We start from the raw sequence: 14,893 nt of genomic DNA, 5'->3' as shown, positions 1-14,893 counted from the left end.
GCGGCGTCCTCGGCGGCGTCCTTCTGGGCACAGAGCCGGTACACCATCACGTCGTCCTGGAAGTCCGACTCCTCGATGTAGGGGCCTCTGAAGAGCTGGATGGCGTTCCTCTTCATCTCCTGGATGTGTTTCGGGGGGTCGACGGGGGCTGGGGGGCCGGGAGTCTCCGCCTCGTCGTAAGGCCCGGGGGAGCCCACGTCAGCCCCCGAGGAGATGCCCGTGTCGTAGCTGTCGTCCCACTCCAGCTCCGTCTGGCCCCTGTCCTTGGCTGCGGCCGGCTGGGGCCCCACTGCCCCGAGGTGGGCGGCCGGGCAGGCGCTCTCCTCGGCCGCGCTCTGCAGGAAGGTGTCGGGGCCCGGGGAGTCCCCGTCGTAGAGCGCCGACCAGACGCGGCAGTCCCGCATGCAGCGCAGGATGTTGGAGTGGGCCTCCCACAAGTACTGCAGGTAGCTGACGTCCAGGGCTTTGCCGTACTCCACGATGCAGGCCGCGGGCGCAGGGGGGGGCAGGGGATGCTCCCCGGGCCCTGCAAGAGAGCACAGAGCCGTCAGGACCAGAGCCTGGCCAGTGTGGCAGGAGGGGTGGGCCCACTCAGGCCAAGCTGGTCACCAGCCACTCTAGGTCTAGAGATCTCTGACCAAATGGTTTTGGATAAAAAAAAAAAAAAAAAAATGCCTAGATTTGAAGAAAGACAGACAATGACAGAGAATCTACTCTCTGAGAAGACAGAAATGGCCAGTCGGGTACTGGCGGTAGCCATCCAAAAACTAATATTTGACACCAGTCATTAGAGAAGTAAGAAGGCTAATCAGGGCCGCCTCTAGGTTGAGAGGATTACCTGGTTCACCTAATGGTACCTCCTATAGACTGGGTAATAACTGGTGACTACCTCCTGCAGACTGGGTAATAACTGGTGAGTTTTTACTTTGACTCTAAAGTGAAAGGAATAACCCATAGGTTCAAGGTAACCCATGAATTTGGGAACTGGGTTTTCTGTAGAGAAACCCTGGATTTTAACTCATTCTGCCTTCCTGGGGACTTTTGGGATATGGAAATATACCATATGGTCTCTTTAAGTCAAGTCACACTCACTGGCCCACTCATTTTAAACTGGGAATTCTATCTTACCACATGACCACTTTTGATGTTACCAGTTCCAACCTAATTACTGAAACAGTTGTGAAAACATCTGCAATTAAGTTTCCATTTTCCCTTAAAAGAAGAAAAAGACAAGGAAAAACATATTCTACCATGTCTTCACCATCTAGATGCTGCAGTTCTTTATGACTGCTGTGGAAAGTTAGTCCTCTCAACAATCCAGCATGGTGGAGGTTACTTTCCCCACTTACAGCTGGAGAAGTTGAGACTCCGAGATAGAAACACACTCCCCTAACTGGGCCAGGGCCACCATCCAAGTACAGGCAGCCCCACCCCAACCCCCATTCTTCCTTCAATGCCACACTTTCGCAAGCCTCTCCCCCCACCCCCAACAAAGATCTGAATCTCTACTAGACTGGGTGAGGATTGGGCCTTTACAAGTGCACATTTTCAGGTTGTTCAGGTAGAAATGATTCATCTGTACAGCTCTACTGCCAAAAGGGTGGTGTTTGTCTCTTATAAACCTTAAGTAAAAATACATCAAGGGGCTGGGGCTGTAGCTCAGTGGCAGACGCTTGCCTGCACGTGTGAGCCATTGGGTTCGATCCTTGGCGCCACATAAAAATAAACAAATAAAATAAAGGCATGGTGTCCATCTACAACTACAAAACAAAATTTTAAAATACATCAAAAACTGCCACCAGCTATATTTACTGAGCACTTACTACATGCCAGTCTTTTAAGAGTTACTTTAAGTGTCTTAACTCACCTGTCCTTGGAATGACCCTTCAGGGGAGGTTCTATTTCACAGATGAGGAAAAAGGCTTGGAAGGGTTCAGTGATTTGCCCCCAAAAAGTGGTAGAGCCAACACTCAGAACCCTACCTGTGAACCACTGCCCAGTCATTACATTAGCTAACTAAATAGGTATGTGATCCACCCATTAGAGCATTCATCTGGTGTTCACCTGGCCACAAGAAGGGCAACTTAAACCAGAGGCCAGGGACAACTGCCAAGGTGACGACCTGGTGCTTCAGTGAACACTGATTACCAGGTGTCCGTACCCTTGTGAGCCAGAGAAGGAGCCAACTAGTGACACACGAAGGAGCAGGATGTACAAAACCAAGGGATATGGAATCAGAGTCTACTAGCTAGACTTGAACAAGTCAAGTCCTCTCTGAGTTTGTTCTTAATCTATAAAACAGGAACACTGCCTTCTCCAAAGCAGCAAATGGGATCACACACAATCATATGTTTAATCTGAATTTTGAGTTCTGTGGCAAGTTGAGCCACAACATCATTCTTGGAACAACTTGCATAGTAAATTTTTTAAAAAGACATCAATTTTTAAATATGTTTTTAAGAATAACTTTGGAATGAGAAAAATATAAGATATCCACACTATTGTGCCTTACAGAAAAATATATTTAAGGTACAGCCACATAAATTGTTGATTTCTATGTATACACTATATCTTGATTAAAAGACCAAGAATCAGTAAGACAACCTTAATTCCTAAAAACTGCACTTATATCAAATACTTGGATACTTTCTTGGTCAAGAAGCTCAGTTCTTAAACACATGTCACCTAAGAGGACTGTGGCTGGGTGGACAAAACGGCATGATGGGAGGGGATATCAGAACACTGGCTGCAAACACTTAAGTCACCTCCAGGACTGGATCATTTCCTAGTGGTCACAGGACAGGCAGAATGTTCCTGAACTCAGCCGTGTGACCATTAGAGATATACAAATATTTGTCCTCTTGTTACCAGCTGCTGCCAGAGGACCAAGGTTAACAGAGGTGGCCATTTAAATTTAACTGGTACAAAGTGAACTGCAGATGACAAATAGGACATGAGTCTTAAAACTCCTGTGGGTGAGAGCATCTAGGAGAGTCCCTCATATGTCCGTCAGATTAATCAGACAGAGCTGACACCACAAACTGCAAGTTTTATAATAAGATATATATTTAGGGGGTGGGTGCCTGGGATTGAACTCAGGGGCACTTTACCACTGACCTACCATCCCAGCCCCTTTAATTTTTTTGTTTTGAGACAGCGTCTCGCTGAAGTTGCTGAGGCTGGCCTAGAACTTACAGTCCTCCTTCCTCGGCCTCCCAAGTGGCTGGGCTGGGTGTGTGCCACGGCGCCCAGCGATGAGGAGACAACTGACAAACACTCCCCGAGTGGGACACTGTGGGGTTCAGACGAGTACTAGCTCCACCCTCACGACAGCCGTGGCCACACCTGTGACCCTCATTTTGTTGTAGATAGTCACATTTGGACTTTGCCACAAGAAGGGTCACTTAAAACAGAGGCCAGGGACAACTGCCAAGGTGATGACCTGGTGTTTCAGTGAACACTGATGACCAAGCGTCCGTACCCTTGTGAGGCAGAGAAGGAGCCAACTAGTGACTCACGAAGAAACAGGACTCTGTGTTACTCCGCCTGCCTGAGGCCCCAGGCCCCAGGAGAGATGGAACGCAGCATCCTGGGTTAAAGGTCGTCACTAGTGAGTTCCTACCTGAGCCATCATGTGTCCACTTTGACCACAAAATATAATCCCTCTCTTGATTCCCAAGCGTCAGCGTGATCCCGCTGGCGCAGCAGACAGGGGTCAAGGCGAGAAGCTTGGCCGCAGACACAGAGTAGCAGTCTCTTTCCTTCACGGCCCACCTCTGACTGAGCATCATGTGATTGCAGGGGATCAGATACCTGGAAAGACAGACAGAGCTGCATCAGTCCCTGCGATGCCCTGGACCCTGCTGGGACTGAGTCCCAAAGCACCGTCAGCCCTGGTGATGGCAGCCAGGATTCGTCCCCTCCCCACCCCCACCAGGCCACCAGGGCTCACCCACTCCCTGTCCAGGCTGCTCCTCCCGACAGAACCGCCCCTCGCAGAGCATCACAGGCCTTCCCAACTTGACCTCCATGATCTTCCTCCTTGCCCCTGGCCTCTGCACCACCCGAAATTCCCCTGGAGTGTGCTTTTCCTTTCTCTGGCTGACAAATGCCCTGTCACCCTGCAAAGTCCAGCTCCAGGGCCACCCACCCTGAGAAGGCTCCCGGCTCTCTACTCCAGGACGGAGCCGCTCGCTCCCTTCCCTCTGCTCACTGTTGAAGCACCACTGTCGCCTGGTCCACGAGTGCTTCAGGCCTGACTCTTCAACATGATTCACTGCCAGAGCAAGGACCCGCTTCAGCTGTTTGTCCTGCACTCCTGAAAACTTGGGCTCAGAGCAGGCACTGAATGAAGCTGGCCAGCAACCGCTGTGTTACAGTTTGGATGTGAGGTGTCCCCCAAAGCTCACGTGGGAGACAAGGCAAGAAGGTCTGGAGGAGAAATCACCTGGTCAGTGAAGTAACCCCTGATGGGAGCTCTGAGGGTGACTGGAGGCAGGTGGGTGTGGCTGGAGGAGGTGGGCATCGGGCGTGGCTTTGGGGTATGTATTTTGTATTGGCGAGTGGAGTCTCTCTCTTCCTGATCAGCATGTGAGCTGCCACAGTCTTCTGCCAGGATGTCCAGCCTCACTTTGACCCTGAGGAATGGAGCCTGCTGTCTGGATTGAGACCCCCAAATACACTTTTCCTCCTCTAATATTGTTCTGGTTAGGTCTTTTAGTCACAGTTGTGAAAAAGAAAAAAAAAATTAGGAAACTAGGTGATTAGGTGACGGAGAGCATCTTAGTGTGGTTATGAACCTGGAGACAATAAACTGCGCCATCTTCTCTGACGCACCTGGAGCCATTGGTGGGCTTCTTCATGCGTAGAAGGAAGGGTATAAGTGGCTTTCTCTCTTCACAGGGACAGCCACACTGCTGACTTAAACCGAGATGGAGCCCATGGGATAAAGGACCCAAGGCCAGCCACAGCATGAGCAGGAGCCAATCCCCTGAGCTCTCAGGGGACCAGTCACAGCCTTTCCATGAGCCTGAATGGCTTCTGTTTCTGTGCTTAGCTCTGGAGAAAGAGGCCAACAAGCTGTGACTCAGGTTCCCGACTTAGGATATGTCCCAGAGCCTGCAGACTTGGAGCTGTCTCCCTCATCCGCTGAAGATCCAAATGAGGAAACTGGAGTTGATATTAATGACCAGTCCACTGCAGAGTCCGAGTCAAGAGGAAGGCGACTGAATTCCCTTTCATGGTCCTCCTACAGTGAAGGTTTTAAGAATGCTTTCCAGGTATGAAGTGACAAATTTGCCACCTAACCCTCAGCTCCTCCAAAAATCAAACCGCTTCTCACATACTCTAACTTCCTGGTGTAGCTAGGTAAAAGGGGTCCTGTCCCCTATCCCCTGTTCTCTGCCCCGCCCCCCACAAGTCCACACTATCACCAAACCACACCCACCCACCAGTCACTTCTGACATGGTGGCATCTATTTCCGTAAGCTCAGTTCCATGAAAGCTAAAAGCCACAAGAACAAAAAGGGCAGATGGAGGAGGACAGCGTGGGAGAGGGGCAGGCCTGTTCTAACCCCTGGCTTCACGGGGACTCATATCTGAGCCCTACAGGAGGAGCGCTGTCACGGGCAGGAAACGAAGGAGCCTTCTTCCCAAGGATCTCAGCGTATACAGATGCTCAGAGACCAAGAGTGACACAGAAGACAGAGGCATCCTCCCACCTGGGTCTCAACACAGCACAGCTGGGCCCCAGTGGGCACCCCCGGAGGGTGGGCTGCTCCAGCGTGGCAGGAGGGGCCAGGGTACTTGGCAGCACTAACACAAGCGTCAGAGCAGGGGGAAACACACTGGGAGCCGCTGGACACCAAGGTGGGAGGCAGACCTGTCGGAGACCCATGCTGGAACCCTTGCTTGGGGACCCTAAGAGGCGATGACCTATGTTTGCAGGAAGGCAAGATCTGACAAGAGATGGCAGGCGAGAGCCAAGGAAACCTGTCCTGTGGTTGCTGATGTGAATTCTTCCTTACCACAGGCTGGTGGTATTCAGATTACCCAGGATTCACTGTATCCTTATTTTGGTCATTAATTATTTATGGAATAAACTACTTCAATGTTTTTATATACTTCAGGAACTCAATGAGTACTTGCAGCTCAAACCAAACATATTTCCTGATTTAAGTTGATATACACAGATTTCTACTGTTGTTGGAAGTGTTTAAAAAAAAAAAAAAAAGAACACTGGATCAAAGCTAATAAAGCTATTTATCAGATACCACCAGTCAGTAGCTTGAAATTGTTTTAGAATAAAGAGTTACTAGCAATTTGCAACTTTGCAAATACATGCTTGCAGGGGAAACTAAGAATTTTCTTCTGAATAAATCAATTGAAGGGAGATCCCCTGTCGGTTAAAGAGGAGGTTCTATGAAATTGGAAATAGGGGCGTCCATTCAAATGAATAACCTCCCTAGTATTGAAGGTAGTCATTTCACAGGGTCTTTAAAATGAAGGATCCTCACAGAGGAAGGAACAGACAAATGCTACCCAACCCTCTGTCTTTCCATCACTTAGAGGGAAAAATTGGGAATGGAATGAATGCTAGAAACTTCTAAAATGTCAAATATCAAAACAAAGTGGCTGTCCATAGCAGAAAGCTCACATAAGCACTTAGCGTAGGTATCTGTCATCACTTTATCTTATTTGTATTTAAATTCAGAAAGATGTAAAACTAGTCAGAGATTAGTTATTGACTTTAGACGTCCAGATGACTTGAACCCATCTCCCATCACAGTAGGGAAAAAAATGTCCACATTGTCCTCTCGGTTTTCGTTAATTCTCCAACCCTGGGTCCACTTCCTTTGTTCCTGGATATCACTCATTAAAATAAACCATCACTTCTGTCACGAGCCAATGACAGGAATGGTGACAAAGCACACATCCTGCTTATTGCTACACTGATGAGAAAAACAAAACAAAGCAGTGACATACAGCAAGGTGAGCAAGGCGCTTCTCCTGAGATGACAGTCATCCCAGACCGCACCATAGGAACAGAGGGCTCAGAGAGAGTCGGCCTGGCCACGGCTCTACTCCTCCTCCCCGGCGCCTGCCTCACTCCTGCCTTCCCCGGCTGCACATCCCAACAACGGGAAGAGGGCAGCATTCCTCAGGTGCACACGCGGCCTCTCTCCAAGCACAACAGCTGCTACGGGAACCTAACGGTGACGTGGTGCACACGGGCATTTCTGGAAGGAAATGCCAACCAGGATACTCAGAAACAGCATTCAGGTGTCTATCAATTAAATTTTCACCTAAACTGGGGACGTTCCAGGAATACAGGGGCAAATCTGTCACCTCACTGCTTGTCAGCATTGCCTGTCTGTCCTTGGCCTATCACATGTCACTTCCAAGGAGGTGGGTGACTTCTTGGTTATCTGCTCACTAAAATATCCTCTCCTGGGGTGTCTTATTTCCACTTGCTTTTCTGATACCTTGTCAAATGAGAGAAACTTGTATCTGTTACGAATGGAATATCACTCTGAAGTGTCAATGTATAAGAGCATTTGAGTTGCAATAGAAAGTGACATAAGGTTATCATTTATTTATCACATAATAAATAACTTCATTAAAAAGCATTCATACAATCTTTACTGCTCTAGGGCCTCTGTGAACTCTGAGTTTGCCATGAACGTTTGAAAGACAGTAATGGTAGCAAAAAAAAAAAAAAGGATGGGTTATAAATCTATTTTTTTATGTCCTTTAAAGTTTACATGACTAGAAGAATAGAGTTTTCATTGTTCTTGCTTTGGAGACATTCTAAATGAGAGAAGATAACTGCTTTCATAAGTTTAAGGTTAAACTTTCTAAAGAATTCCCTCCCTAAATTTGTATAATATTTCACAGCACTTTAAAATATTTTCACATGTATCACCACACATGATCTTCACAACCTTATGAGGCAGCACATTCCAAAACCAGAACAGGTCAGAGCAAAAGAGCAGTTCAGAGGAAGGAGACCAGGAACAATGGCCTCTTGTGTGCGTCTTTTCCCTCTCTCTCTCCATGAATTCCCCCAGCAGTGCAGGAAAATTAGACATACAGGAGCCAGGGCTGGAGTTGTGGCTCAGTGGTAGAGCACATGCACTGAGTTCCTTCCTCCACACCACATAAAAATAAATAAATAAAGGTATTATGCCCACATACAACTAAAAAACTATTAAAAGAAATAGAGGAACCATTCAATCAAGACAACCATATCGGGACTGGGGGTGTAGCTCAGTGGCAGAGCACTTGCCTATCATGCAAAAGGCCCTGATTATCCTTAGTACCACCAAAAAAAAGAACAACTATATTATGGTATTATGATCTCCATCATCCTCATTAAAGAAGGAGAGAGAGGAGGAGGAGGAAGGAGCCAGCTCAGGTCCAGCCTTTGGTGCATTACACCATCAAGAACTTTGACAACATGCCCTGCAGGCACTTTCTGGGAAATTACTTGTTCTTACCCTCTATGGAAATGACTAGCCCAGACTTGGACACATTCCTATTTCAAACATGAGCTGGTTTCTCCATCTTCATAAGGTACATGTCTTGGTCCCAGAAGCCGCCTTGGCTAATGCCATCTCTGAGGACAGTTTTTAATACTACAAGTAAGGCTTTAGAAGCAGAGAAAAGGTGATCAGAGCTCGCCTTGTAAAGGTCACTGAATGGCCAGCAAGCAACCCTGCCATCACCTGGGCCAAAGCCGTCCTGACCCACATGGCTGACCCACAGTGGAGACGCTCTAGCCTCTGGACAGGGGCCAGGCTTCCAGGTACACTGAAGAGCCAGCTGCTCTTCCTGCCATCAAAGAAGCAGTATTTAAGCATTTGACATTAAAATACAAGCCAGTTCTACCACCTAGGAGTAAAAGCCTGGTTTTTGGCAATAAGAGACTTCAAGAGATTGCTCTTCTGGATTCCCTCCAGGCCTGGTTAAAGCTTCCATCGCGTCAGTGGAGACCTGTTGGGACTCAAGTCATCCTTTCAGGACAGACTACCCAGGGCGCCACTGTATGACAGGATTTGTTCTCTGCTAATGCCTTAAGATTAGTTACTGATGACCTGATCTCAACCCTAAAAAGTTCAAAAACATTTTTTACTTAAAAATCTAATAGGTAAAACTCTCCCATAAAGCGGCACCTCCATGAGGCCCCCCACAACACACAGCTACCAACTTTTCTGGACTCATCATTTAACCGCTCCCTTCTGCTCTGCACCAGCTTTCAGTTGATTCTGGAGCTTATCAGGGTCTTGGAATCCTCAGGAGGTGTTGGAACAGCTTTCTGGGTCCTACCCCACAGCTTCTGAGTTGGGAGAATCTGGGAGGAGACTGAGAACTTGCATTCCTGACCAGCTCCAGGGGTACCGCTGCTGCTGCTGCTGCTGTTCTTCCAGGATCAACCCCCCCTTAATTTTCCCAAGATACCTATTTGTAAATGCTGTGACATCCACCCTAAATGCCTTCTCCTCCGTACTCTCCACTCCAATCATGACCAATGTGAACTAAGGAAAGCCCAGGGCTACTCCCTCTTCCCTGCTCTCTGCTTCATCCACCCTTACTCTGAAGGACGGGCAAGTGAGGGTCAGGAAGTCCTGTGAGGAAGGAGAAGGGGGTGGCCGGCTGAGGGATGCTGGCTCTCTCTTCCATTCTAACCACAGCAAGGGAGTGTCAGCACAAACCCTGACCAACTCTCCTCAGGAGCATCTCCCAGCCCTGGCCCTCACTCCCCTCTCGGCTTTGGGGCAACTTTCTATCTATCTCTGTTGCTGGTACTGCTGGGATGGGTCTCACTCAAGGAGTCAATCCCAAGATTCAGGATCTGGGTTCAGAGAAGAGGAGGAAGAGCAGCATGGGGTAGCCTGGGGTGTTATAGATTTATGCACTGGGGTGTGGGGTGGAACCCCTACACAAAAGCAGATGCTTCCCTTGAGGACTAGAGAAGAGCTTGGCTGGGCCAAGGTAAGACTTGGTGCCAATGAGTCTCCTACCTGCATCACCAAATCAAGCATCTCAGTAGCAGTCTGTTCTGACTCCCAATACCCACCAACCACTAGTGAACTCTTTCCACCTGTACTGAGGGCCATCTGGGCCACCTTGAGGAGAAGTCCTGTTAGCTCAGCTGCTCCCACACCTCCCTCCCTGCAGAGTTGCACATGGAAAATGCTGATTAAATATTTATGGAATTTAATTGAAACATGATCACAGATCTGATAGTGCACACTAGATGTGTACCACTACCAAAGAAAAAGCCAAATTGTATTCAACAGCTTTTCATCTTTGGGATAGTTGTTTTTAATAACAAAGATCCCTAATAAGCATACTTCAGGAGAAAGAACTTCAACCACCATGCCAAAGAGCTTTCATGATACTTGTGAAAATTTCCAAATAATCTACATGATGTTTCTAGGAACACATTTATAATAAGATGCATATACCCCCCCTGCCAAAAAAAAAAAAAAACTTCACAGAATAAAACTGAAATTAACCTTGGGATACAATGCAAAATTTAAATTGATGCTCTTGATGACGTTCTTCCTTAGAAGTGTTGCTCGTATTTAGCTTATATTTCCAAAGTAAAAATAAAATACTAATAGCATACAATTAATTTTGCTTTAAAGGGAGCCACATAGACACACACACAAAGGTGGGGGGTAACTCACCTTAAAACTAGTTGTAACATCACATCTTCACAATGTAAACCGATGAGAGTTCTGAATAGCGCCAGGGACACCACGCAGAGCTGGGAAGCAGTCAACACATATTCTACTTCAGAGAGTGGAATCAAAACTCTACTCCTCACAGATGGCAAATAAATCAGAATTACAAAATAAAATGTGCCCCCCCCCCCAGCAGTGTTGACGAAAAGCACACTGCTGCCAGAGACTGGGTATTCTGGACTTGCCTACGGGAGCTGCTTAGGAAGCCAGTGCCTAGAATTATAGCACCAGGCAGAAGGAGCCTCCTGCAAAAAGGTCTATCACCAACTTATAAAGATCCAGATAAACACGCCCCCTACAGCTCCCCCGACACACCTACTCCCCCCACCTCCCTCCACCTCCCTCCACCTCATATGGAGCTCCTTTACAGGTAATTTGTTTTCCTGGGTCATTTTTTCAAACATGGCATTGCTTATTTACAAAAGAGGGATCACAGAAAATGCATGTAACCCGGAAAGTTCCCTGCAGAGAATTCAGCCCCAAGCCTCGGCTCCTCCTTGGTGCAGGGGCAAATATTCTGCTTGATTCCATTTCCTACAGTGCTAAGGGTATGATGATATAGCTCCCTAATAAGTTCATTAAAAAATAACAAGAAGTCTTTTAATCTCTGACTTCCAAAAGGGAAAGATAAACTCTAGAACAGGGGAAATCTATAAAGGTGCATTACAAAACCACTGTACCCTTTGAGAGTAAGCTTCCACCGGGCCGCAGGGCTATTTAAGTAATGTAGGCTCTCATTCTTTGCATAGGAGAAAAAAGAGCTTGCCTGTCTTCTAGGCAGGATGGCCTTAAAACCTGGTCAACGAAATCCACTATGGTGTTATAAAAAAAGAGCTATACTTGACCTGCCCCAAAACATCTCTTTTGCCCAGGGCAGGTCATACACCTGTAGTTAGCTGGAAGCAACGTATCCTGCCCCATTCCAAGTCATTGCCTGCACTGGTCCTTCACCTGCCATGCCTTTTTCTGCCTTCTCCAAGCCTAAATCCTTCTTATCCTCCAAGGCTCACTTCAGGCATCACCTCCCCTTGGAAATACTCATAATTCTGCCACCCAACCCCTCCTCCTCCCAGTCTCAGGTAGTCTTCTCACCTACTGCCACAGTAACCCCTGCAAATCGCCGTGAAGGGTGTTCAGCAGAGTGCTTTTTTCTTTTTATTACTGAACTGCAGGAGTTCTTTATTTATGTACAAGAATTATGCATATGTATAAAACTGCCTATCATTTTGTGGATTTATTTTCAATTTCTTGAGGGTGTCCTTGGAAGCACAGAGTTTTCATTTGATGATGTCCAGTTTATCTGTTTATTCTGTAGTTGCTCATACCTAAGAAACCACTACCAAGGCTACGAAGATTTACTCCTATGCTTTCTTTTAAGAGTTCTGTAGTTTTAGCTCTTATGTTGAGGTCTTTGATCTTTGATCTATTTCTAGGTTGACACATGTGGTGTGAGAAAGGAATTCAACTTCACTCTTCTGCATGTGGGTATCCAACTGTCCCATCTTTGTTTATTGAAAAGACTATTTTTCCCCCACTAATTGATCTTGAAAGCCTTGTTAGAAGAAACCCATTGAAAATGAAGTTGTGAGTTTAGTTCTGAAGCCTCAATTCTATTCCATCAATCTCTTTGTCTATCCTTTTACTAATACCATGCCGTTTTGATTGCCATCATTTTGAAGGAAGCTTTGAAATCTCAAATATTTACACCGAAACTGAACTCAATAGACATTCATGTTTCCCACCACCTAGTCCTGACCACCACTCCCCTCTCTACCTTCTGTTTCTGTGAGTTCAATTACTTGACATGCTTCAAGTGAATGGAATCATCATTCTTTTGTTGATCGGCTTACTTCACTTAGTACAATATCTTTAAGATTCATCCATGTTGTAGCATCTCAACTGTTCTTTTTCCAATTTATTTTGGCTATTCTGAGTTCTTTGCATTTCCATATGAATTTTAGGATCAGTTCATCAACTTCATCAAAAAGGCCAGCTAGGAGTTTCACAGGGATGCATTACATTTGCAGATCCAACTGGGGAGTATTCCCATATCAACAATATCAAATCTCCAGTATATGAAGATGCTTTTCCATTTATTTAAATCTTCTTTATTTCAACAATTTTTATAGTTTTCACAAGCATAAGTTTTATACTTTTTTGTGAGATTTATTCCTAAATATTTTATTCTTTATGATATTATTGTCAATAGGACTGTCTTCTTAATTGGATTTTTGGTGTGCTGAGTTCTATTAAACAGAAATAAAATTGACTTTTGTGTATTAATCTTGTATCCTCCAATCTTACTGACCTCATTATGAGTCCTAATAGCTTTCCAGTGTAGTCCTTAGTTTTTTACATAATATCATGTCATCTACAAATACAGATGATTTTACTCCCAATCTGTTTTCTTATTTAATTTTCCTGGCTATAACTTGAAGTATATAAGGAATAAAGCTGGTGAAGCAGGCTCTTATCTTGGGGGGAAGCTCTCTTCACTATCAAGTACACTGTTAATTCTGAGTCTTTCATAGATGTCCTGTATTAGATTTCATATGTTCTCTTATTTCCAGTGTGTTGAGTATGTTTATCATGTCAAATGTTGTGAAATGCTTTCTCTGTGTCTACTGAGATGATTATATGATTTTTTTCTTTATTCTGTTCATATGACATACTACATTAATTGATTTTCCAGTTTTATAGCAGCTTTGCAATCCTGGCTTGCTAAATCCCACTTGGTCAGAGTGTATAATGCTTTTTAAATATTCTAGGTTCTATGTGCTAGTGTTTGTTGAGAATGTCTAAATTCATAACAGGTACTAGTCTGCAATTTCCTTGTGATAACTTTAGGTTTTCAAATCATAGACATGAGTTGGGATGTATTCCCTCCTGTTCTATTTTTGGAAGAGTGTGTCATAAATTTAGATTAATTATCCTCTTTTATAATTTGTTAAAAACAAAACATACAACATGAAATTGAACAAATTTGGGTTTTCTAAATGTACAATTCAGTAATGTAAAGTATCTGTTGCATATTGTTGTGCAACAGATCTCTAAAATATTTACAATGAAATTAAAACTCTGTAACCACTGAACAGCCACCCCTCATTCACCCCAACTCAGCTCCTGATGGCCCCGTTCCACTTTCTGTTTCTATAAAGTCTGACTGCTTTACATACCACATATGAATAGAATCACGTGGGTTCTCCTTTGTTGACTGGCTTCTTTCACTTAGTATAATATCCTCAGGTATCACCCTCAGCTTAACATCATCCATGTTGCAGCATCTCAAAGTGAATTCTCCTTTCCCTTGTGATTTTTTGGTTTGATCTACTAGTTATTTAGGAGTTTGCTATTTAATTTCTATATATTGGGGGATTTTTTTTCAATCCATTTTGATCAGAGAACATACTTTGCATAATTCCAATCCTTCGCAATCCACTGAAGCTTTTTATTTTTTAAAGTTTTTCAAAATAACTGGAACACTGAGGCTTTTCTTATGACAGAGCTCATGGTCTATCTTGAAGAATGCTCTATGCACACTGGGGAATAATGTGTATTCTTCCATTAGGTGGAATCGTAAATGAATATTTTCTCTAGTGTAACATCTTAATTTCTTTAACGATCTTTTCACTATATTTTGTATTATTAGTAGTTGCTCTAGTTCTTCTAATATGCTTAAATTTATCAGACTCTACTTTAGGTTTATGCTAAGTTAGTTCCAGTGAAATACAGAAATTTTGCTCCCACCTAGCTCTATTCCTCTTCCCCTCTTTGTGAGATTACTGTTAACACATTACATCTATATGTTACAAACTCAAAGATACATTGTTCGATTATTATTGTTTTAAAACAATAATTACAACTATTGGAGAGAGGGTTATGATAGGTGGCAGTAATAGCAATAGCAGGATTTTCAAAGGGAATCGGGGCTCCAAACTAAAGAGTCACAACCTAGCCACCTGTAATCCCAGTGACCTAGGAGGCTGAGGCAGGAGAATCGCAAGTTTGAGGCCAGCCTCAGCAACTTAGCCAGATCTTCAGCAATTTAGAAACCCTGTCTTAAAATTAAAAAAAAAAAAATTTAAAAAGCACTGGGGATATAACTCAGTGGTGAAGTGACCCTGGGTTCCCAACTTCTCAGA

At 44.9% G+C, this 14,893-nt stretch overlaps 1 protein-coding gene across 2 annotated transcripts in view; it reads right to left on the bottom strand.

Annotated features, from left to right (window-relative positions):
* Positions 1-14,893, bottom strand: part of Fhip1a (FHF complex subunit HOOK interacting protein 1A) — a 242,735-nt gene that overhangs the window by 22,075 nt on the left and 205,767 nt on the right. For both annotated transcript variants that reach the window (XM_015484474.2, XM_048813517.1), the window contains 3 exons: positions 10,695-10,774; positions 3,623-3,813; positions 1-526 (listed from right to left, as the gene is read on the bottom strand). The exon at positions 1-526 is cut by the window's left edge and continues 545 nt beyond it. In XM_015484474.2, the coding sequence (XP_015339960.1) occupies positions 1-526; positions 3,623-3,813; positions 10,695-10,774 (797 nt within the window). The remainder of the gene's footprint in view (positions 527-3,622; positions 3,814-10,694; positions 10,775-14,893) is intronic.

The sequence above is a fragment of the Marmota marmota genome, unplaced genomic scaffold, assembly GCF_001458135.2.
Source record: "Marmota marmota marmota unplaced genomic scaffold, marMar, whole genome shotgun sequence".
Lineage (NCBI taxonomy): Eukaryota > Metazoa > Chordata > Mammalia > Rodentia > Sciuridae > Marmota > Marmota marmota.
This window is presented reverse-complemented; position numbering and strand designations above follow the sequence as displayed.